The sequence below is a fragment of the Eucyclogobius newberryi genome, unplaced genomic scaffold (genome assembly GCF_026437365.1).
Source record: "Eucyclogobius newberryi isolate DKJ021-1_F unplaced genomic scaffold, fEucNew1.0.hap1 SCAF_2, whole genome shotgun sequence".
NCBI classification, from domain to species: domain Eukaryota; kingdom Metazoa; phylum Chordata; class Actinopteri; order Gobiiformes; family Gobiidae; genus Eucyclogobius; species Eucyclogobius newberryi.
In genome coordinates, this window is record NW_027315834.1 from 11,229,501 (window position 1) to 11,253,945 (window position 24,445).

The 24,445-nt window shown below is 39.8% G+C and overlaps 1 protein-coding gene across 2 annotated transcripts in view; it reads left to right on the top strand.

Moving 5' to 3' along the window:
- The first annotated feature begins 507 nt into the window (after positions 1-507).
- tsc1b (TSC complex subunit 1b) overlaps positions 508-24,445 on the top strand; it is a 43,639-nt gene continuing 19,701 nt past the window's right edge. The window contains exons 1-16 of one of the 2 annotated variants that reach the window (XM_072453460.1): positions 508-651; positions 4,351-4,525; positions 5,454-5,557; positions 11,130-11,282; positions 12,127-12,271; positions 12,652-12,806; positions 13,708-13,781; positions 13,878-14,056; positions 14,957-15,075; positions 17,939-18,104; positions 18,539-18,660; positions 19,380-19,470; positions 19,559-19,666; positions 21,124-21,730; positions 22,750-22,793; positions 24,103-24,269. In XM_072453460.1, the coding sequence (XP_072309561.1) occupies positions 4,417-4,525; positions 5,454-5,557; positions 11,130-11,282; positions 12,127-12,271; positions 12,652-12,806; positions 13,708-13,781; positions 13,878-14,056; positions 14,957-15,075; positions 17,939-18,104; positions 18,539-18,660; positions 19,380-19,470; positions 19,559-19,666; positions 21,124-21,730; positions 22,750-22,793; positions 24,103-24,269 (2,343 nt within the window). In that variant the 5' untranslated portion in view covers positions 508-651; positions 4,351-4,416. The remainder of the gene's footprint in view (positions 652-4,350; positions 4,526-5,453; positions 5,558-11,129; positions 11,283-12,126; positions 12,272-12,651; positions 12,807-13,707; positions 13,782-13,877; positions 14,057-14,956; positions 15,076-17,938; positions 18,105-18,538; positions 18,661-19,379; positions 19,471-19,558; positions 19,667-21,123; positions 21,731-22,749; positions 22,794-24,102; positions 24,270-24,445) is intronic. The other variant, XM_072453461.1, reaches the window with a different exon arrangement.

Below are 24,445 nucleotides of genomic sequence, written 5' to 3' on the forward strand. Positions count from 1 at the left end.
ATTTCAATCAAATATGTTTAATGCATGCTGTAAATAAGAGTACAATTGAGAATGTTTGCTTTGGGAATTAAAAAAACTGACTTCAGAGGTGATGTAGTGGCATATCTATGGGAGTTTAAATAGTTTTTAAACTAATTGTATAAAACGGTGGGTTTTTAAGTTGTAAAATGTTCCTGATCTTGAACTTCAATCTTAAAGAAACCAGATTACTCACATCAGATGTAGCTGTTTACATGACATTTCAGTAATCTGATAACTCCAGAAATCAGATAATGATCAGTTTTGGTGCGCGTGTTGCTGTGCGCCTCTACCTGATTAGAAACATTCATTTGCGCATGCGCTCTTCACATGTGGGTCACGCGAAACCGCATTACACTCTTCACCCTTCCACCAAACTGACAAAAATAACCAAGGCGCGTCGGTAAAAGTCACGGTCAGACCTCGCGCTGGTGAACACACAACCACCCTCTACATTTATGTTCATTAACATACTTATCCCCGCTGTTTTCGCGTTAATTAGTCGTTAAACTGTTCGCGCGGAGCCAAACTTGAGGGATTACTTTCATCCCCACTGCGGACGCACACGGCGGAGGGATGGGTTGCGATGTGGTCAAGATGGCGGCGCCCTGTGGAGTGCAGCGACTCTAACAGGTAAACAGCTCCCGTTATTCCGCCGCAAAACGCATTTATTTCAGCGATTATGAGCGCACACGGTCCCGGTTGGTGAAGGCGGCGCGGCGGCCTTGCCTGTTGCCCGGAGAAAGTGGCCTGTCATGCGGACTGATGCTCAATTATCCCCGCTCGGCTAATGTTAGCTTCCTGCGCTCGGTGGAAGAAGCTGCTGGAGATGCGACTTGTTTTTGGAAAGAGCCAGTGATTGAATTGGAGGAGGGGGATGCGGTTTGCGTGTTACCCTCGCGTTTCGGCGCTAAATGTGCGATGTGCGGCAGTTGGGTGTCTGAAGCCGGTGCGTGTGCGCGCTGTGTAATCGGATAAAGCAGTGTTAAAGCAAACCCTGCCCATTGTTCTCTGCGAGTTGTTTACGACAGCGGCGGCAGTGGTCAGTGTTCGAACCCCTCCTGAAGCACAACCGTCTGCCGCTGCACAGAGCAAAGCATATCGGCTCCAGAGACCCCGTAAACACCTCGATATTAGCAGATTATTCATGAATACTGTCAATATGTAATACGTGAATGTTTTTATGAGTACGTTTTTATACAATGAAGAGGGTAGGGCTGCAACAAGAACGAGAAATGTATCGAAAATGGATGATATCTGCTTAATATTAAAATCATGCATCTCGTTCATAATAAAAATGCAGCTAAAATAGCTGTATTGGTATTTCTTTACTTTTGTGCATCATTTGACAGTCCATTCACATTGTTGGACACTTGAACCTCAACTAATACATTTAAAAACATGATCTGTTGAATTGACAAGCAAGACTAAACCAATTATATGAACCCCTATCATTATGTGTGTTTATGGTACTGTAAATATTATATTATCCATTCATTTAGTAACATTTTGTCTTTGAATCCAACTATTTAAACAAAAATTACAAATAGAATCACAATATTATCACAATTTAAGATGCTCAAAATTGAGGGATTATGAGATTTCTTCTTTTTTTTTTTTTTTTTTTTACTTACTATAATCAATTTAATTGAGTTTGCTTCTCCGAAACGGCAGTACGAACTCCTCAGTGGAATAGTTTTCTCAGAAGTAACTGTGCGTGACTTTCTGCCTCGTCATCCTCAGTTTGTGCCATGACTCAGCCGTGTTGAACGTGTCAGAGTTCAACTGACACCGAAAAACGCCATCGTGTTTACGTTAACGATCAGTCAAACTTTATCCAAGGACTAGTATCGACACAAACTGAGCACCGTCCGTCGTTTGACGCGCAAGCCTCCGGTGTTCTCGTGCGTAACCGGTGAAATGCAAACCGGTGGCATTGCAAATAAGATGCAAAAGTTGTACGCAAGGCTCAACGACAACGAAGAGTATCGTACGTGATTGTGGCGTTTATTTGAGGAAATGGTCTCTCTGTTTCCAGGCGAGTGTGTCCTTGATATGGATGTCACGATATCAAATTTTAATGTTACTATGATTGCGAGAAAAAACATTACGGTTTAGCGATTATTCACGATTATTGAGATTGTGACCAAACAACGAATGAAATCTTAAATTTTCTTTCATTTTCGTGGTATGACGTGTTACTGTTCCTCATGTTTGGGAAGGACTTTATGAAATTCAACTCTCTGAAAGACGAAATAAAGTAAAATGTGACACAAACAGCCAGATAAAAACAGATATTTACATTTATTTCTATTTTTTTATGATATTATGTATGATAGCTTGAACTTAAAAGACTTAATTTTGCATCTAAAATGGTCACGATTATTATTTTTTGGTTCTTCCGTTTATATTGTGACCTGAATAATCACAATTATCGATTAACCTAATAATCTTGACATCCCTCGTCCTTGGGCACATAACTTCTCCTGCATTTGTGTCGGTGCTTGTGTTTGTGGTGATGGGAGAAGCGCAGAACAGCCAAGTTTTCTAGAGATAGACCAATGATGCTTTTCTCTAAAGCAGAGCAGTGCACTTTAAATCGTCATAGCTTCTCGGCCATCGGTGGCTTTAGATGCCAAAAAGTTCAGCTTTGACTCAGGTAAATCTGTCATGCATTCTGCCACAGGGAAACTTTGGCTGGAGAAGTAGTTCAGTGTGTGATTTATGAGGGAATTTAAAGTGGCAGCTGAACATTGTCCTCTTGCTTTGACCTGTCTTTTAAGTCTCGTTTCTCTTGCTTTGTTATGGAGCGGTACAGTGTGAAGCTGTGAAACTTGAGTTATAGCAGTGTCCAACTATCACGGGTGTAATAAGTGTCAGATGCACCTGTAACCAGAGCCGCCACACTGTCAGGCACAAGGTCTTTTCTTCATTTGTATAATTCCGAATATGGCAACCCCGTCTATTTCTGTCTTTCAATAAAAATAATATCGCAGTGAATAAAAACTGCGTAATCAGACATGGAAATAATTTACATTAGTTTATTTGTCAATGTTAAAATATGACTATTATTATTTAATATCTCAGTCAAGTTTATTTTTTGCACTGCCAATATTCATGTCTGCAAATTTGAATTATTTTTTTGATTTATTGTATTTGCAGAACTTTAGCCCCAAAGAAATGTCAAGGATTTACAAATTGCAATCAAGATCATTTTATTTTGGTTTTACTTGCTTAATTTTTGCTTCAGAAGTAGAGTGATACTAATTGATGTTTTCTGCAGTTGAGTTACATACATTTTTCAATCTCTTGACTACAAATACCGTAATGCTATGCTCTGTTTTAATACAGTCAACATGAAGTGACTAATAATGGAGCCTGCGTGGTTGAAAACAGGTAGACTGGCGTGAGCTGATGGCATACTTGTCTTGTGCCTGGAGGTTTCACAGTCGAGTGGACGTCTGCGGCGCGTCCATAAAGGCCGTCTCTGTGCACTGCCCGTTGTTGTTTTTGCGAATGCGGCTCTGACCTGTCCCTGGCGTCAGTTTAAAAACATCCACATTTAAAATCTGGTCTCCACAGCAGCAGCAGCAGCAGCGCATGACCGACCCCCAGCCCGGACAATCGGCCTGTGAGCTGACAAAACAAAGAGCTGCGTAACAAGACTACAAACAATAGCTGCTAGTTGTCAACTGATGCTTTGTGGTGAAAGCACTTTGAGCCAAGGCTCAGGTGAATTTGTCTGGGCATGGAAAAACCTCAGAGGGGTAACCTGTCTTGGAGAAAAAGGGCACCAACTCCTGACCAGGTGAAACCTTTTATAGCTCTTGAGAAGCAGAGCCTGATTTAGCAGGATTACTCAAACATGCATGAATGAAAATAAACACAACTCTCCACCAGGGAACAACAACAACATAATGGCATGTCGGGCTGTTGTTTACTAAAGACACACCCAGTTAATTAACTAAAGGGGTTGCTACACAGGCAAAAGCTCACAAATGATCTTGCGTGAAAATGACTTTGTACACAGAGAAATGCTAGTAATAGGCCTCTTCACAAAAAAAAAAGTCAGATTAAACTGTCCAGTCACTCCCCAAACTCCAGCCAACTCAATCCATGCTTTCTCCTTTCCGCTGCGGCTCATATAAACCCTTCTAAATAAAATAAATAGCCACGTCATCTCATAAAACATTTGACTGTAAACATCGACAAATGAAATGGCTACAGAACTACAGCCCTAAAAAGGATGTCTAGTACAGTCTTCCTCGAGCCTTCGCTTGAGCAGGTCCAGTGTGAGTCAGCTGACCCTAATCCCCTCTGTCCCATTCCCAGTGGTGCCTGCAGACTGTAGCGTGGGCGGGGCTGCCGGGTGGACCCCCCTCACACAGCACTGCCACCATGTCCCGGGAGCAGCCCAGCGTCGGGGACCTGCTGCCTCACCTGGAGACCTCCGACCTGCAGCAGCTCGACGAGATCCGAGGCCTTATCAACGAGCAGCTCAGCACCGGTAACGGCTCCACTTTGAATCTACATCATCTCTTTTTGTTGTCTGATATGAAACAATAAAACGACTTTTGTTTGCTTCGAAATCATTATTTGAATTGATTCATCATTCAGTTTGGTTGACTGTGAGCTGGCGTGCAGGAGCCAATTTCTCTGAGGGAAAGTTTAAAGGAAATGTCCGCTCATAAAGATTAGGGATGGGAAGATGAGACACAATTCATTCTAATGACTGTTTTTTTCCGTAATTGCTCTTCTTTTTGGGACGACAGTTTCTCAAGAGGTGTACGTAACTGCTCCCAAGGTCCGACTGACGTTTTAGTTAGCATTTATTTTGTCACAGTAATCAGCGAATCTTCTTATTTTATTGGACAACGTCGCCAACAAATGAAATCATAGTGAAAAACTGAAGAAAAAACACATATATATATATATATACACATTTATCAAGAAACAAAACAATCAAAGCAAAATATGCAAGAAGGTAAAGTACAATTGCCATGAGCGCCTTCTGACTTAAACATTGTATTTTTCTGTCATAGTTTTTCTTTTTGGGACTACAGCTTCTCGAGAGGTGTAATTCACCTGAGTAACTCCCACTTTTTTGAAGATGAATTTCCACATGTGTGCACACGAGCTTGTCCCGTCTCTAATAAAGATCCACCAATGCAGAACAACATTTAGATTTAGTACTGTTCTGTATAAATCTTGAAGCTTATATCAACAGACATGCAACAGCCCCCTTTGTTTCATAACATTGCACATTTTTTTATCCAATAGTTATTAAAATAATTTGACTTAGAAGACACATAACTACACTTTTGTACTCGCAGCATAAATTCAATGTCATATTTTGTATTTTAATATATGATCTTTCAAATGCGACAGGTCTGTTTTCTTCTGTCCGGTGTAACATCCTTGTCCTCTCTCTGCAGAGCGAGGGTCAGTGCTGCTCAATGGGTTAGTCGACTACTATCTGGAAACCAACTCCCCTCAGGCCTTGAATATCCTCTGCTCTGTCAGAGAGCCTCATGACAAGGTGAGTCGAGCCCGCACTCCTCCTTAGAGAGTCCGGGAAGTGTTTACCACGTGGTTCAGGCGACGGCAGTGTAATGATTAACAAGAAATGAGATGATTCTGTGACTTTCTGCCAATCTGGTTTCATGGCAATTCAGTGCCTTCCTGTTTTTTATTCTAATGCTCAGACACAGACGGCCCGCCCCCTCCTCCTGTAGGTCAGCCTCTGTTCTTCTGTGTGACTGACAGGCAGATGTAACCAATCTCAGTGAAGTCTGTATTTAGTAACGTCACTATAAAGCTGACAATAATTTGCCCAGGTAATCTAATATACACATTTTTTGACAATATTACATCAATTAAGTGCATATTTTAATTTAAACAGTAAACGTGCAGTGTAATGGGAGAGGCATTTTATTGCTCTGCTTTGATCTTAAAAAGGACAAACATTTAGGATGGCTTGATCTATATCAAAACCAGTACAAGACCACATGCTAATGCTGTATTAAGAACACATATTATTCTAAATGTACTTTTCTGAGCTTTTTAACCATGTTTTAACATTGTTCCCTCATCGAAAACACACCTGGGGTAGCATTTAGCTTCATTCATACTAGTTTCCTTTCCCCTCTGAGCGTCAAAAACACTGAATCCCCTCGATAATTGACGTTTTCTTGATCTGTGACATGGCTGCTGTTTTTTAACTCCATAAATCATTGCCAGACTCCAAACTAAACACACTCACTGGGGTTCAGATCTGAAGTAGATTAGTTTCTGCTTCTCCTTAGATGTTTTCTCGATGCCAATTATTTGACCCTTCTCAAACGCACTGACACTGTCTTTCCACATGGTCGAAATGAAAAGCCAGCTTTGAAGCCTGCACACAATGATTATTTTTGTCTTCGATAAACTTGTTTAGATTCTTATCAGTGACAACAGGATATGGTTTAGCGTTACCATCTTGACGTGTTTCGACTGATAACTGCCAGCCAATAGTTTTGCCTTCACACCAGCAAACACTGTCCCTGTAAGTGGATAACATGGAAAATATGTTTCTTTACATTTAGTTCTGTGCTTTCGTCTTCAATGAGATTAGCATTACTACAAATTGTGCAACTGGAACGTCAAGATACATTTGGTTAATCTGTAATCATGATTATTCAGGTAAGTCCCTAAAGGCTCGTTGGAAATTAGCCCTGGAGCTACAACTGGTCTCCTGTTAGGTGAATGTATATTGTGCACTGTTCCTGTCTCAAATAAATACAAAAGCAATTCAAATTCAAAGTGCTTCACACAATAGAAAAAATGCATTAAAATAAAAACAGATAAAGACATAAAAAAAGAGTGCAAATAAAATCCTTTCAGTCATGTGCACAGCTAAACAAAACACTGCTAAAAACATTGTCAGAGTAGAGGCTGTCTCGTATTTTCAGGACGACTGTACCAGATTTTAGTTATGTTTTGATAAAACGTGTATTCCCCATGTTTAGTCCTGACTCTGGCACCAGCAGAAGGCTGGTCCATGTTTAGTCCTGACTCTGGCACCAGCAGGAGGCTGGTCCATGTTTAGTCCTGACTCTGGGCACCAGCAGAAGGCTGGTCCATGTTTAGTCCTGACTCTGGCACCAGCAGAAGGCTGGTCCATGTTTAGTCCTGACTCTGGCACCAGCAGGAGGCTGGTCCATGTTTAGTCCTGACTCTGGGCACCAGCAGAAGGCTGGTCCATGTTTAGTCCTGACTCTGGCACCAGCAGAAGGCTGGTCCATGTTTAGTCCTGACTCTGGCACCAGCAGGAGGCTGGTCCATGTTTAGTCCTGACTCTGGGCACCAGCAGAAGGCTGGTCCATGTTTAGTCCTGACTCTGGCACCAGCAGGAGGCTGGTCCATGTTTAGTCCTGACTCTGGGCACCAGCAGAAGGCTGGTCCATGTTTAGTCCTGACTCTGGCACCAGCAGAAGGCTGGTCCATGTTTAGTCCTGACTCTGGCACCAGCAGGAGGCTGGTCCATGTTTAGTCCTGATTCTGGGCACCAGCAGGAGGCTGGTCCATGTTTAGTCCTGATTCTGGGCACCAGCAGGAGGCTGGTCCATGTTTAGTCCTGATTCTGGGCACCAGCAGGAGTGGTCTATGTTTAGCCCTGATTCTGGGCACCAGCAGGAGTGGTCTATGTTTAGTCCTTACTCTGGGCACCAGCAGGAGGCCGGTCCCTGAGGTCCTCAGAGTCCAAGATGGTTCTTATGGCACTAACATGTCTGAGATGTACTTTGGTCCTTTGGAGAGACTTGTGCACAAGCTGAGCTGCTTTAAAGTCTCTTCTCTGAGCCACAGGAGCCAGTGCAGAGACCTGAGAACAGGAATAATGTGATGGTACTTCCTGGTTCTAGTCAGGACCCGAGCAGCAGCGTTCTGGATGTTCTGTAGCTGTTTTACAGCTCGTTTGGAGAGGCCAGTGAGCAGGCCGTTACAGTAGTCTAATCTACTGGAGACTAACGCATTGATAAGTCCCTCCAAGTCTGGTTTAGACACTATATTTTTGATTTTGGCAATGTTTTTATATGGTAAGGGATCTTCTCAAAATAGGTTGAAGCTTAAAAGATTTTTTTTTTTCCATCTCTCTTTTCCCCCCCAAAAGACAAAAAAAAAATGTCTGGCTTCACATAAAATTTTACGCGTTGATAAAACGATAGTAGCTTGATAGACCCTGCTCACCTCTAGTGAACATCCCTGAACATCCTTTGGTAAGTTTATCAGTAGAAGTTATGAACTCTCCAAATAATGTCACCTGTCGCGCATGTTTGTTTACTCAATCCACATGGTCCACGGGCCCTAGGGGCCCTACAACACATCCCATTCAACCGAAATAGTGAGATGACCACATTGAGATAGTCTCAAGAGGATGCTCTAGTGAGAAACTCATGCTTCTTGTCAAAACCTGTAATTGTCAATTGCCTGTGTTTAGACCTTAGACATGTCAGAATGACAGAAGCAGAACACGTTCTTTCATCTCGGTGAGAATCTCACGTCTTCTGTGATTGGCTGAAACCTCATGCGGGGTGAGCGGTAGGTGCGTTTTATGATTGATACGTGGCAGGACTAATCGTCAGTCCACGCCACTAATATAATAATAATAATATAAAGTGTTCTGTTTTTAATCCGGCCATTTACGTCACATTAACTTTACTGTTCTTTCAGAAAATTTGATTTCTTAAAACTGGTCACATAATGTCAAACTGTTGCCTGTGTGGTTCTGAGAGTGTGAGAAAGCCACAGTTCACAGTCTAAACAGAAGCTGCTTCACATCCGCCCTGAACTTAGAGCCATAGCAGCAAAGACATTTTGGGATCCCAAAAATAAATAGTAGATTCATTGTATGAATCTTGGCGCTGAAGCTTTTCTGATTGCCTGATTAAACAACTAGTTGCATCACTTTGGGAGCATTCAAATTACGCATGACGGTCACAAGGGAGTGACATGATTTATTATAGCAGTTCATATTTCTGTCTTCTCTTAAATGTCAAAATTGTTCGGTTAATCAATAATTGTGATTATGCAGGTCACAATATACTCGTAATTAATAAAAAAGATAATAATCGTGGCAATTTTAGAAGCAAAATAAAGTTGTTTTTTTTCAATCTGTTGTCCATTTTTGTCATATTTAATTTTATTTTGTCTTTCAGAAAGTTCAAATTTGTTAATCTGGTCACAAACTTGAGGAACATTAACATAATTAAACATTCTTCTGTTGTTTGGTCACAGTCTCGTGAATAAATGTTAAATCGTGATGTGAATGTGTACAAACTGCTTCTTTGCACTGTGAAATTCATCTTGATAAACGTTACAATGAGGTATTTCCCCCAAAAATTGTTCAGACCCTTTCACAGATTATTGTTATTCATATCATTGTCTGTATTTGAGATTATCTGCACATAACTTGATTCGTACAGCGAAAATAATGATTTACACCAATATAAACATCTTTGTCCCAAGTCCAGCTTTCAGTCAATACATTTCCACCATCACATTTAGGACGTTATCCAAGGGACAAAATGAAGAACAGAGCTGCAATTGTCAGTATTTTTGCCGGAGGACATCACACGCAAAACACGACAAAAATAATACAGTGAGGAGCACGGACGATATTCATGTTTCCCAGGGATTTGGTCATAAACTGTTCTCTCATGTGCTTAAACACTGTAAATAAGAAGTGACTACTGGCATAAACACCCACTGTAGACATGGTGTAAAGAGTACAGAGCGTTTGTGAATGTGTTTGGTAAAAAAAACGTGTCAATCATTTATTTTCATTAATGATTGCTGCTCAAATCTGCGGTGGGACTTCTGCCCAGAGCTTGTCCCAGACAGTGTCGGACAAGAACGTTCAGTTATTTCATACATGACGTGGTTATACAACTCACATTATGATTGGAAAAAATTCTAAATAATAGTAGTGAGAATTGTAGACGCAAACGGAAGTCATTTCAATTAATTTTATGCGTCAAAATGTGGTATATGTCTATTTATGCCACGTTAATATTACTGAAAGGGCCAAAAGGAAAAGAAGCAAAGCGCCCCGTATCTGGACACGCGCATCACTCGTGTTTATGATGTTTGAGATACAAAAATAACTTGCCCTTCCACAACGTACTAAAAGAAATAATAGTAATAAGGGACGTCAAGATTATTCGGTTAATCGAGAATCGTGATTATTCAGGTCACAATAGAATAACTATAAAATTATAAATATGCCCCCAACAATTTCCTGAATGCACCACAGTGTAGGGGGGGAATGTACACACAAACTGACTCCTGTGTCAGGTGGTTTTACTGTGTAGAGACACCACACATTACGAAAAAACTAAAATAAGGGCAGAAATGACGCTGGTTCAGAGTTATGGAAACTACAGTCTCAATTGATTAAAGTGGTGACACTGACTATGAATAAACCTGATTTATAGGGATGTCACGATTTCAATTTTTTGTCCAAACATTGCGATTTCATGATTATTCGCGGCCAAAACGACAATAAAATCCTACGTTTTCTTTCCATATGCTTTCTTAACACATCAGCGCTCCTCAATATGTGACCTGCTTTATGAAATCAAACTTTCTGAGTGATTTAATTTGACATAAATGGCAAGATAAAAAGGCGCTTTACATTTAGGTTGGACTTAATGTCGCTTCTAAAGTCGTTACATTTCTTTATATTTAACTTACAAAGACATAATTTAGTTTGAAAATTGTCACTTTTCTCCAGGTTGAATTAGAAAATAAAAATACATTCTTAAAGTTTGATTTGATGAAGCTAGTGAGGAATGGTACGAGAGAATCATGGCTTTGACTGTTGTTTTGTCAATAATGTCATCCCTAATTGTAATGCAAATTATAAATAATTGCATGTATTATTGTTAAGTCACATGTCAACTTTGCTCTATAACAGCACAATAACTTGACTCTCGACGAGCCCCCACTGAACTTTCTTTAGAAATACTTTTTTATACTGATACATTTGCCGTTCTTCTGCCTCAACAGTCCATCTTAAAAGTATTTTCTACCAGTCATAACGGTGCATGTCCTTTTGCTCTTTGCCACCGCAGCACCTTTTGGACAAGATGAACGAGTGCATGACCAAACAGACTTGTCGGCTGCCCACCCTCACGCTCCTGGGCCACGTCGTCCGCAGACAGCCGTCCTGGATCCACAAGATGGCGCGCTACCCTCTGCTCCTGTCGCTGCTCAAATGCCTGAAGGTATCGACGCAAAACTGAAAGCAAAATAAATTGTTCTGAGGTTTGAAAGCTGTTGAAAAGAGTTTTTTTTAACCATTGTTTGAGCCTGCAGTAGAAGTCCAGGTCGAGGGAAGACAAATACCAGTGAATTCAACGGGATTAATTCATTTAATCAGAGTTGCTCGACTGGATAACGACATAAACAGATTGACTGAGATGATATAGTTTGGCCAGTGTTTTCTGGTGGACCTCAGACCTTTGTTGTCAGAAGGTCTTTAACACTGTTTACTGTGAAAAATAAATGCTACAATTCCCACACTTTTCTTATGTAGAGTAGGGTTGTCAAAAGTATCACAAACCAGATACTTACAGACTTACCAGATACTCGACACTAAAACTAGTATCAAAACGTGTATGAATACTGAAAAATAGCACATAATCAGGACAGAATTGGACCTTTCCTAAACAGCTTTAGACTGATCTTGAGCTTTATCAGAGCTAGAATTTGACCATATAGTATAGTATAATATAAAGAAAGTATGATTTTGTGTTTAAAATTGAAACTATTATCAAAAAAAAAAACACTTTTTAGTCATCGTGGTGTCAAAATTATTAAGTATCGACATTTAAGTAGTATAAGACTATTCCCTGCATTGGATCTTCAGAAGTTGAACAGCTAAAGCTTTGTCTCACTGTATCCTCATTTGATTTATTTACAGTTTATCAATGTAACTTTACAGACACTTTTCTAAAATGCACCTAACATCTTGCTTGTTGTTTGCATGTGTTGGGATGTAAACACGACGATGACCTCTGATGTTTTGTCGACTTTGGACAAACGTCTGACCTGTTGTTGCCCTGACAGACGGACACAGACGTGGTCGTGCTAATCACCGGGGTGTTGGTGCTGATCACGCTGCTCCCCGTGATCCCTCAGGCCGGGAAGCAGCACCTGTGGGAGTATTTTGACATCTTCGGACGCCTGGCCTCCTGGAACCTCAAGAACCCCGGTAAAGACCTCTTTACTCTTTGCTCAGGCGCCGTTTCTGGTTTTGTGTGGTATGATTCGAGTACAGTTTTTATATATTGATTCAATTGCTACGTTGTTTCTTGAAACCAAACAATACAGACTATAAATAAATGCATATTTCCTCCACCAAATCAGATGCTTTTACTGACAGGGGTTTGGACTCGACAATTAGAAATGATTGCATCTTGATGCCAATATGGTTATACTTTTGATATAGTGATAAGAATATATTGTTACAAACTTTCTTTATTATCATCATTTGTTCATTTAATAGTCGTGATTATAGGTCAGTTAGTATGTTGGTATTGATGCTTTTGACAGTCCCAGTGTTTAACCCACGTGTTCCCTGTCCACGTCCAGGCCACGTTTCGGAGGTTTACCTAATCCATCTGCACGCCAGCGTCTACTCCCTCTTCCACCGGCTCTACGGCATGTACCCCTGCAACTTTGTGTCCTACCTGCGCTCGCACTACAGTATGAAGGAAAACATGGAGACCTTTGAGGAGGTGGTCAAGGTAGGACAACCTCTGACTCGATGTTCAGTCTTAGATGCAAGTTCAAACAGGATTAAACGTTGATACATTAACTTCAAAATAACACTGTTATGAGTCTTATTTTATATTTTATTTATTTATTTTTGGTGTACGGTTTTAAAAATCAATATTATATTTATATATATATATATTCCGGTGTGTGTGTGTGTGTGTGTGTGTGTGTATGTATGTATGTATGTATATATATATATATAATATATATAATATTTTTTTTTTTTTTCATTATTAGTATTAATTTTACAGCCCTGGGCATAAAAATTGCCTACATTGCAATTAGTTTCATTATTCTTTCTAGTTTTTCTGCAAGGGCATGTTCTTTTGCTTTTAATCCCAAAAAAAATTGTGATACGGTCTTAATTGATTTTTGCAAAGGTATTAAAACGTCCTTGTATGTTTTACTTCAGGCTCCCTGCAAATGCCCTGAATATACCGTATATCACACTCAAATCAAAATCACAATTTGCAATTATTTAAAGTAGCATCATTACCTCCACAGTCAACAAAATATCCTGTTAAACCTGTAGTTTAGACCTCTGCAAATATGAAATGTAGGTAAATACAGGTAATCATTTGATCACTTTAACAGTAGAGATTTCAGTCTTTTCTCAGATGTCAATGCTCCTGGACAAATTTATTTTTGTTATTTTTTTTTTTAATTATGTATTTATTATTTGTATGGCACTTTTCCACCTTCAAAGCACCCAAACCCTGTGCTCTACTAGTACTATTAAAACATTTAATTTCAAATAGAATCATTCACACAATAATTGTCAGGAAAATTGCAATTAGAGGTTTTTTCACTATTGTTCAGCCCACGTACAGTATATTTATCATGTGTGTGTCTTCTTTCTGTTCTTTTCAGCCGATGCTTGAACACGTTCGTATTCACCCAGAATTAGTGACTGGGACTAAGGACCATGAATTGGATCCAACCCGGTGAGTTTTTGCATGTTTACAGGTCAATTCACAATGATATATAAACACTATATTCATTTACATTTGTTAACTTTTTGAATTGATTTATGTTCACAGGTGGAAAAAGTACGAAATCCACGACATAGTTATTGAATGTGCCAAAGTGTCCCTGGACCCAAAGGAGGCATCCTGTGAGGAGGGCTACGCCACCATGCCCGAGAACTTCTATCCCCAAGTGCACGTGCGGCCTCAGGAGTGCACGTCCAGCCCCTACACTGACCTCCACAGCAGCTATGGTCGGTACACGCGCTACGTTGACTAACTCACTTTAAAGGGCACATATTATGCATTCATTGTGTCATTAGGCCGCGGTTATCTTATTACTTGGTTTCCGGATCCGCCGCACTTAGATTATTGAGTTCTACAATATAAATAAAATTAATTATTATAAAAAATGTTTTATAAAGTACCTCCAACAACGCAAAATAGTATTAAATGAAAATAAAAAGCGATATTAAGTCAAACGCCTTACTAAAACAGGGTTTGTCAAACAAGCGTGAATGAAGCTAAATATGTTTTTAATGAGGAACCAGTGTTTTTTGCATCATCTACGTCTCTGGAGTTGATTAATGGCACCACTTTCTGAAGCTATTGTAAAAAAAATATTTCCCTTTTGTTTATTTGTGGTGACAAAAAAGACGCCGAACTTTGTGCCAGTTTTTATTTCATGTGGCTGGGGCCAGTAATGAGAGAAATATAGACCATAAACAGGTTAACAAATCTGCAAGTTAAACAGTGAATGAATTCCACCAGAGAATTGTGAACCGCTCCCTCTCCACTCTAAACTATAGAAAGTCTAGAATATTGCGATAAAACCAAAGTGTTAGAATAAAGCTTCATGTGTAGGCTAAAATAATTAAGGCCAATAACCATATGGTAAACAAAAATTGTGCAAATATCAGCCCAATATATCGTTCAAACTCCATTTACAACCAGTAAAAAAGGTTGTCATATGAACATATTTGTGGCTACTTGTTTCATCTGCCTTGCATTGTCCTTGTATTTTCCCCAAAACTCATACGTCTGCGGCCTAAAGGACACCAAACGCGTTGTCCGAGCCGCCGCGGGGCCGGTGGGGCGTGTATGGGTGCGTGCGTTTTAAAGATTGATACGACTGTTTGTCTTGTTGACAACAGGGAGCTCTTCTTCGACCCCGTTCTCCACGCCGCGGCAGGCGCAGCCCCCGCCCCTGTCCTTGCCGCCCTTCTCAGGGACACACTCCTCCTGCCGCAGCCCGCAAACCTCCAGACGCCAGGTAAGAGCATCCATAACACCCTCAAGGCCTGTCAGGATGCTGGCTTCGTGGCACCGGACCGGGCTGTAAATGATGATGGGGGTTAGAGCCCAGAGTTAAGCCTCTCACTGCTGTTGTTTACTTCACATTTATCTTCTGTCACTTGTTCACTGCTTACTGCTTTCCCCCCCTAAATAAAACACTTCCAATGTCTTAAAGTCACTGGGGCTGACACTTTGGCCCTGGCACCCCTCCCCTGTGTCGGTTGCCGTAGAGATGTCTGTTATTGGGTCAGACACATGGGGCGGGTGAAGGGTCTGGCTGGTTTTGTGAAAGGAAAACAGGAGCTTTTGGTCCCGTTATGAAGAATTAAGACTATTTTGCCATCTCAATAAATTTTTACGATTAAAAACGGTAAAAATTTTCAGATGAAATTTTGTCAGTCCAACAGAAATGTGTTAAAACATGTCTTTAAACCTATTATTTGAGGTTTAATTGACAGACAAAAGTGAAATGTCTGTAAAAGGAATCACAAACGTGCAGAACTTATACTCTTATTTAAAATTCATACATTTCAAATCAGCTCTTTTTATAATTTAAAGGATATACTGGATATTTAGATTTTGCATATCTTAAAAAAATCTTCAAAATGTTGATAATATTCCCCACCTCTAGTCACCATAGTACTAAAGAATGAACTCGACACCAATTTGAAAGTCACACTGATAATAAAAATGCTATTTTTTTTGCCAATAGACGCAAAATCAATAGTACATTACTTATGGTGGTTACACGTGGTCTTAAACTATTTCTGATAAAGCTTAAGATAATTCAAAAACTGTTCAGGAAGGTCACATTTTATCCCATTAATCTGATTTTTTTTTAAGTGTCAGTACTTTTTCCAATGCCTATTTAGTTTTTAAATGACATAGAACCATATATTTTAGGCTTAATATTGACCTTTTCTTTGCAATAGTGGGGAAAGTTTTGTTATTTGTTCGTAGTACAATAATATTTGAGCTGTAAAGGGGTGAATGAATCTGTACTATTTTTACAATATTGTACAGTTGAAAAGGGTTCACTCATCTGTAAAAATATATCACACTTCAAAATGTGTTATTGTGACAAACCTATTTATATATATATTATTCTTCAAAAAGATGGAAAAGGAAATATTACCTGAACACATCAAACTAATAAATGATATGTCTCATTGTTGCCATGGTGGTTGTTCTCCGTCATCAGACACAGAAAACCTTTGCTGGTCTTCTGAATCCACGTTATATTAGATAAAGTTTGGTGCTGACCTGTGGTGTTGGACGCGGTGGAACTGGTGTGGTATTTTTAGATTGTTGTTGTTGCTGACCCATGTTCCAAACCTAATCAGACTTCTGTAATGGACTAATGGGATTTAAGCTGCTTTTGTTTTCACACAAATGTTATCAAGTTATTAGTCAGCCTTCATTTTCTCTGCAGAGCGAGTGCAAACGGCTGCTCAGGGAAATTACCTTCTCTGAAAACAGGCGTTTCATCCAATTTTCAAAAAAGCAACTGGAAGTGTGCATGTTGTTTTTACCAAGGCTGAAATCTGATGACTTAAGGTTTCTAGATGCAGAATATTTGATAAAGTGTATTATTGTAACCTGGCTCACGCCAGATGAATTCTCATGATATTTGTTTCATAAACTCTTGAGAATCATCTGAGCTTGTTCGGTTTGAGTCCAGCTGCTGTGTGCCTGGCCAAGCACAGCACAGCATTGTAGTTTGGGAAAGTCAAAAGGATAAATCTCAACAAAGGTGACGCCGACAGATCTACTTTGGCCTATTTTAGCAGATTCACAGACTATTTTAGTTGTTTTTTGCTTTTCTCTAACTGGATTTAAAAACCGTCTAATTTGTCGTCTTCTTCCTGTTATCATGATGCTTCGACCAATCGGATTCAAACATTCGTCTTTTTACTTTTTGTTTTTAAAGCTTTAAATGGCCTGACACCATCTTATTTGGCTGAGCTGTCTGTCCGAAACCCAAGCAGGGCTCTAAGGTCATCAAATCAGCTTTTACTGGACGTCCCCAGAGCCAGACTCAAGCACTGGAGTGATCGAGCTTTCGCTGTCACTGGTCCCAGACTCTGGAACAAACTGCCCCTTGACGTGCGCACCATCACAGATTTTAACCTTTTATCAAGGCGAAAAACATATTTATTCAGACTGGCTTTTAACACTGTAACGTAATGACACTTTATTTTGTGCAGTTTGATTTTATTTAGTTCTGTATTTTGTATTGCCCTTTGTCACTTCAAGTGTTGTAAAGGGTTCTATAAATAAAGGTTGGTTGATTGATTGATTGATTGATGACGTTCCGCCTTTTCCTGACGGCTTTCACCAAGACCCAGTCCAGATTGTTATTGTGTAGAACTCATTTCAGAGTGATACACATATCAATCTGGCGTGAGTCAAAATCATAAATTGTTTTTCTTTATTTTTATTTAAAAAAACATGACCTGATGATCATTATGGTGAGAACCCAACTGTGTCTCCAACTTTCTGTTCAGAAGCAGTACAAACCGGACAATGGTCCAATTTTGGCACGATCCAATCACAGTTGCTAATTTGTTGCATTTGTCTCTCAAACGCAGAAGACTTCTCCTCTCAAATATCCCAGCATCACTCACAATGAATCATATTACTCTGCTACCTCAGATTTACAGTTATGTGGTTTGTTTGTTGACTCTGCAAAAAACTGTTCATGTCAATACAGCTCACTAATGACAACATAATAATAATAATAATAATAATAATAATAATGCAGTCTCATGATCACAAAATGGTGGCCCTGTTCAGTGCGCGTCTTTCAGCCCAGCCTTGTGCTTGTTCACCTTTGGCAGAATTCGACCGGCGAGCTGAACTCCTCCTGCAGTGGGAAGGACCCTCTGTGGAGCCCCTCCTCCATGTGCGGAATGGCCACGCCCCCATCGTCCAGAGGCATGTCGCCCAATCTGGAGCTGTCACACAGTTCCTCACACCTGCCCAGCCGCTTCCACTGCACATCAGGTACAGCCCGCACTGAAACCATAATATACACTATATACACATACTATAAAATAATGCTACTTATACGGAGTTGTAGTTGTTAGTAGTAATAGTAGGTGTTTGAGTAGGAGTTGTTGGAGGAAGAATCGTCATTGTGATAAGTTGGAGTTGGAGCAGGGTTACCAGATTTCAAAGGGCAGTAGTAGAAGTATAAGTTTGAGCAGAAGGATATTTAGTGGTAGTAGTTGTAGTAGTACTTGTTGTAGTTGTTGTTGTTGTTTGAACGGACTGATAAGTTGTAGTTGAAGTAGTAGATTGAGTAGAAAGATCAGTTGGTTTTAGTAGTCGTAGTAGTCGTAGTAAAACACCCAGAAAAAGAATCTAGTAGAAAAAGATTTGTCTTCTGATTCACGGTGACTTCTTAATTGTGTGCTTTGACAACCATGTTCCTCCAGGAGGGAAGGGCACACCCGCCTCCAGCACTCCGGCCACATCCTCACCCCCCCCCGCTCTGTCAGACGACTTCCCCATCATCTCTTTACCCGCCAACACGGTCCAGTCCAGTCCGCCCAGGAAGGTGAGCATGTGACAGCTATTTTATAACCTTTAACACATCTAGACAAGTAGATAACCACGTACGAAAGGTCCTTTTTATTAAATTAAAATATCAGAAATCAAGGAAGCATTTTCCAATCTCTTTCACCTAATCTCTTTTATTTTTGTAAATATTATCTTTCTAATAGCCTTCAGTCACCATATTTCAACTTTTATTTTGATAATTAAAAATCTTAATGTACACTAATCGTAAACAATAATCGTTCGTCAAGTGGACTAATTGTAAAAGAAAAATCTCTTGACTTGTCAACTACTAAAATAACCTTTAGTTGCAGCTTTACTGGACAGCCACTTATGATAAATTAATATAAAAATAAACATTACTGGCAAAGGATTTTCCAGTGACTAATTTTGCATATTATAACGATTTCCTTCAGAAGGTTTGTAATAACACTTGCCAACAAATAAGCCCATTTTTCTAAATTTCATCCATCATTAAACCAAATAATAAATCTTTCTTTAGTCAGTTTTACTGCAGCAACACGGCTGAACTACCAATAAATAATTTCAACATTTCCGTTGAATTGACAGTGTGGTTACATTTGTTCATTCACTAAAAGGTTTTTGTTGAATTGGTTGAAAATGGTGGTTTGTCCAGATCGTTATGTTGTAAACGGCTACATGTAAAGAATGTTTTGCGCTTTACAGCAGTAGTAACTATTCTCCTTTTAATGTTTTTAGGATCGAAAACCAGGAGACAACAAACCTGCCCTAGTGCGACAAGAACAAGTGAAGGATTTGGAGAAGAGTTCAGAGGTTTCCACGAGCCAAGGTTACATCAGGAGACATCAGGGTGTCTCTTCTGTTGTGAAAAAACACTTTAAATCCACTTCTAAATGTGTGTTTTTATCTTTGGTCAGACGCAGGAGTAGAAGAGAACATCTCCATGACTCTGAACGAGCTGTCGGTTTTTATGAAGAAGCAAGAGATGGAGCTTCAGCTTAAACCAGAGAAGGAGAAAGAGGAGGGTAAGTGTCCGTTTGATCCAGTACAAAGGCTCACTGCTGACTTAATGAGGTCATTATTGTAGTTTTTAATTTAAAATCTTAAAATGTAGATTTGGCCCTCATATTTATCGAGTTGAAACATGAATAAATCAGGCCTGGAATTACATATCAACATATCCTTCTGTACGATTGGTTAAAATGTTGCCGAGTTCAGGACTGTAAAGTTTCGATGCTACTTCAAGGGCTTTAAGTGAAAAATGCAAAATGGCAACGTCCCATTTAAATGTATGGATGCAAGTTGATGAATTACATCAGGATGCACGATAATGAAGTTTTCAACAAATACGATAACCAATCATTTCTACATGTTCTATAATACATTTTAAATTAAATTACATTAAATTAAATTAACCTTGTTCTGTGAGTAGAAGTTTCAATTATATTATATGGTTTATAGGTCTAAATGTGGGGAAATTATGCTGTTTTAGCCCAGATATACCAGATATACATAACAAAATATGACAAAAAAACAAAAAATGTTTTATGTAGGTTAATGTTTCATAAAGGCTGCACCTACATTCATTTTGCTTTCCACCAGTTAAAATATGTTGTCGATGTTGTATTTTGTCAAGCGTCCTTATTATTATCAATTCTACATGTTTGATCAACACAGAAAAGTGTGAGCCCTGCTGCACTGACCATTGCTGCTCCTTTAACACGACACGAGGCTCTGAGTAACACAATCTCGCTCGCTCTGCATTGGGCTGATGACGACAACAACAACAACAACAACAACATCACCACGTGCAAATAAACATGAGCTGAACAGAACAGTCATCACAAACTCCTCTCACTGCACAGAACGGAGCCATCGTACTTCTTTGGTTTAATGAAGAGCTTAATAAAAAGAAGACCCGATTATTTGTCATTATTGCAGACCAATATTATCCCTAGACAAATTAAAACATTTATATAAATATTGAAATATTGGACAATGTTGCAAGTGAAAGCTTTTATGTTGAGAGAGCAAATCGACCAAACATGAAATAAGTTTTATAGCCACACATGATTAAAAGGCCTATGACAAGTTGGATGACTTATTGAATTAAAATCTTGTTAAGTTTTATATATTTAAAATGTTGCTTCAAATTATACAAATGTTATCGCAGAATGGCTAATTTTTAGGTTTATAATTTTTTTTTCCTTGAAAAAACTTGATAATTGATGACATCACACTAGGAAATTACCCAGCAAACGCTGGTAAAAAACAAAAAACAAATCTTAAATCATCTTAAATCATCATGACAAATGAACATTTTAAATTCAATTTGTCATTTACTACAGATTTTTCAACGTTTTCTCCACGAATACTTATATTATATAATTTATATGTACAACAGGTACAAATACACCAAATTAAGTCAAAATAAGAGGATCTCAGTTGTAATAAAAGTTGAATGAATCTGTTTTGTCTGTAGCTGCCATCACTGAGGAGCTACGTAAGCTGACAGAGGACAAACAGGAGCCGCTGGGCATGAGGGGCTTCGACTCTCCCTTCTACCACACCACCGTGACTCTGACGGGCTGCCAGGACAAAACCCTGTCCAACGCGCAGTCGGGGGTCTCCGGCCGCGACCCGCACCTCTCCACATCCTCTCCGGACAAGCTCGACGCCGGCTCGCTCAACGCCGCCCCCGAGAGCCGGCCCCCGAACCTGGAGCAGTCCTGGCCCTTCCAGTCCGGCTTCACCCCCATCGAGCACCACCTCCACTGCAGCCCCTCCGCCCCCAACGACGAAGACGCGGCCAAGTACGGCATGTTCTCGCCGAGCCCCTGCAGCAAGACGCCACCGGCCCCAGTCCCGTACGAGTCCTTCTTCGACCTGGCCCTGCCCCGCGCCGCCTCGCTGTTCGTGGGGAAGAAAACGTGCGAGGCAGTGCACAAGGCGACCGTGGAGCGGGTGCTGCAGCGGGAGGAGGGGCTTGAGGACGGCGAGGAGGAGGGGATTATGTCCGCCTCTCCCCTGGAAGTGTTGGACCGACTGGTGCAGCAGGGCAGCGACGCTCACGATAAAGTGCTCAAGAGGTCAGTCGCGGTAGATCAGGGACAAGGACTGCTGTTTTGTTTAACCGCTACTAACGACAACAGCTTCAGCTTTATTTTACAAGTTAAAACAGAACTAGTTCATTTTAAGTCTGTGTATTGCTCATTTAACTTTTTTACCGTACAATTTTCAAAGACCAAGGTGATTTTTTTTCAGGGTAAAGTTAACAATTGCTTGCATGCTAACAGCCGCACCTGATTGACGGAGAATAAAACGCTCTATAATTAGATGCAGACGGCACACGGCGGTCTCATTTTCACCCAAATAGCTGCATTTTGAATATATATATTTACTGGAACCAAAACATTTTTACTTAATTATACAAAAAGGATCAGGTACAGCTCCTTTACTGCGTTCAAAACATATATAGATTTGGCTAAAAACTATTTAAAAACTATTCAGATAATGTAAATATAAGTATTTTAGGGCTCTAGTCGACTAATGGATTTCTTGGTCGACTAAAACTCTCAAAACTAGGAACTAGTTACGGTCTACGGTCAGACCCAAACTGAACTCCCAAGACCACATCAGCACGAAAGTTCATGCAAAAACAACTATTTCTACAGAAAAGTACTAGGAAACAGTGTATTTATGTGTAATTACTTTTTTTTTACTTACAGCCACAAAAACGTACATCAAACAAACTGACCTATGTAGGGAAAAATATCTAACAATAATAATGATAAAGAAAAATGCAGATACAATTTCTCGTTCAATCTAAAATGTTCAACTAACTCCCTATATATTCTTCGTTCGGCTATTGTCTCATTTAAAACCTTATATAAGAAATAAAAATGTGTCGATTTAATGCAAAAACCAACACTATCAACTGCTTAATTGACTAAACTTGAACTTAATCAACAAATTAGTGCCCTAACATTAAATTACAACTTCTTAGTCCTTACATTTGAGCTCATAATCTCTGTAGAATGATTCATGTTGACTTGACAGAACATTCGTGTCTTTCTTCAACCGTTTAAAATGCCGTCTCTCTCCACAGATTACCTTTGCCAAGTAAGTCAGCTGACTGGACACACTTCGGAGGTAACGGTCTTCTTTTCGCTCAGCCTCAGACAAAAAGTGTATTTGAGCTTGAGCGGCCGCGTTTGTCACATGACTCGCACGCCGGCTGAACCCTGGCCCTAACACAGAGTCTGCCTGTTTGTGTCTGTTTACCTCAGACCACAGCGCCAATCGCATTTTCCGCACCAGCCGTTTGTGTCACAGCTTTCTGCCAGCGCTGTAACGACGAGCTGATCGAATTAGCTTGTTTACTGATACTGAGTCGTGTCGTTTGGATTGAGGCTTGTGGTTCATGTTGTGGCTTTTTGGAAATTGACTTGGCAATTGATGGACGTCTGTGGCAAAAACTGAGCTTACGTCTTTGGGTCTATATATGGAAAAAAGTAAGATTTCTCCACGAAAACTCCAAACTACGAGCTCCTGACCGCTATCCTGACCTGATAGATCTAACAAATGCATAGAACTAATAATTTCAAACCTATTCAATTGCTGGATTTTAGATGGCATTATATTGTAGTAGGAAAAACTACTTTTGTCTCTTATTAATTAATTATTTAGATATATTGCGATTACTAAGTATTGCAATACTTCACCCATAATAATAATAGTAAAAAAAAATGTTCCATATTATTAGGAACGTCAATATTCTTCCCTGAATTGATTTCAATAGAATACACAAGTCAAGTTCCCACTAGTGCTAAAGTTACAGTAAATCAGTCTGTCATTTGTAAAAGTGCAGGTTCACATTCAATCATAAAAAGCTGCAGTTGTAATACCTTACGTGCTTTCTTCCTTTTTTAATCAATCAGCACCAAAGCTCGTACAAACAGTGAGGATGTCAACACACTGGCTTTGTCTGCCTTTAAACGTGTGTTTGGCGTGTCATGTCACTATAATTGTGAAAGCAGAGCAGCTCTGCAGCTTTATTTTCAACAAGATGTTATTAAAGTATTGTCCTACATGTTGTCCGATACAATTACAACTAAACTGTAAATTGATTTTGCAAAACTATATATTGTTCTTGCCCTAATTATTAATATGCAGATACTTGTAGACTTCTATTAGTGACTACACCCTTGAACTCACTACATTTTTGATCATCATTTTATTTTAATTAGATTACACTTTACCCTCAGTTTGATGTAGAAACATTTATCTTCTATTAATTTTGGTGATAAAAGCGTACAGACTATATACAATTTAGACCAGAGAAATCTAGTTGACTTTACTGGTAACCAAACAACTCATTCTGTGTTGAACTCTTAAGGTTTAAGGATGATTCATAAAGTAAATAGTGTATTATTAACGTTTGTGTGATTTGTGGCGTCAGGATCGGCCCCTCTGGACGAGCTGCACACTCTGCGCAGTCAGCTGCTCCTGCTCCACAACCAGCTTCTGTACGAGCGCTACAAGAGGGAGCAACACGCCGTCCGCAACCGCCGCCTTCTCCGGAGGATCATCAACGCCACAGCGCTGGAGGAGCAGAACAACGCCATGGTAACGAGCCAGGACGAGCAACGTCAGACCACACTATAGACTCCAAAAACTGTACTGCGCTCAACATTTAGTAACATAAACTTTAACATGTTCGTTCAAAAAATCTGACATGAATTATTAAAAAGTACAATAGAAACAATTGTCGAATACTAAAATAATTGTTAGTTATAACCCTA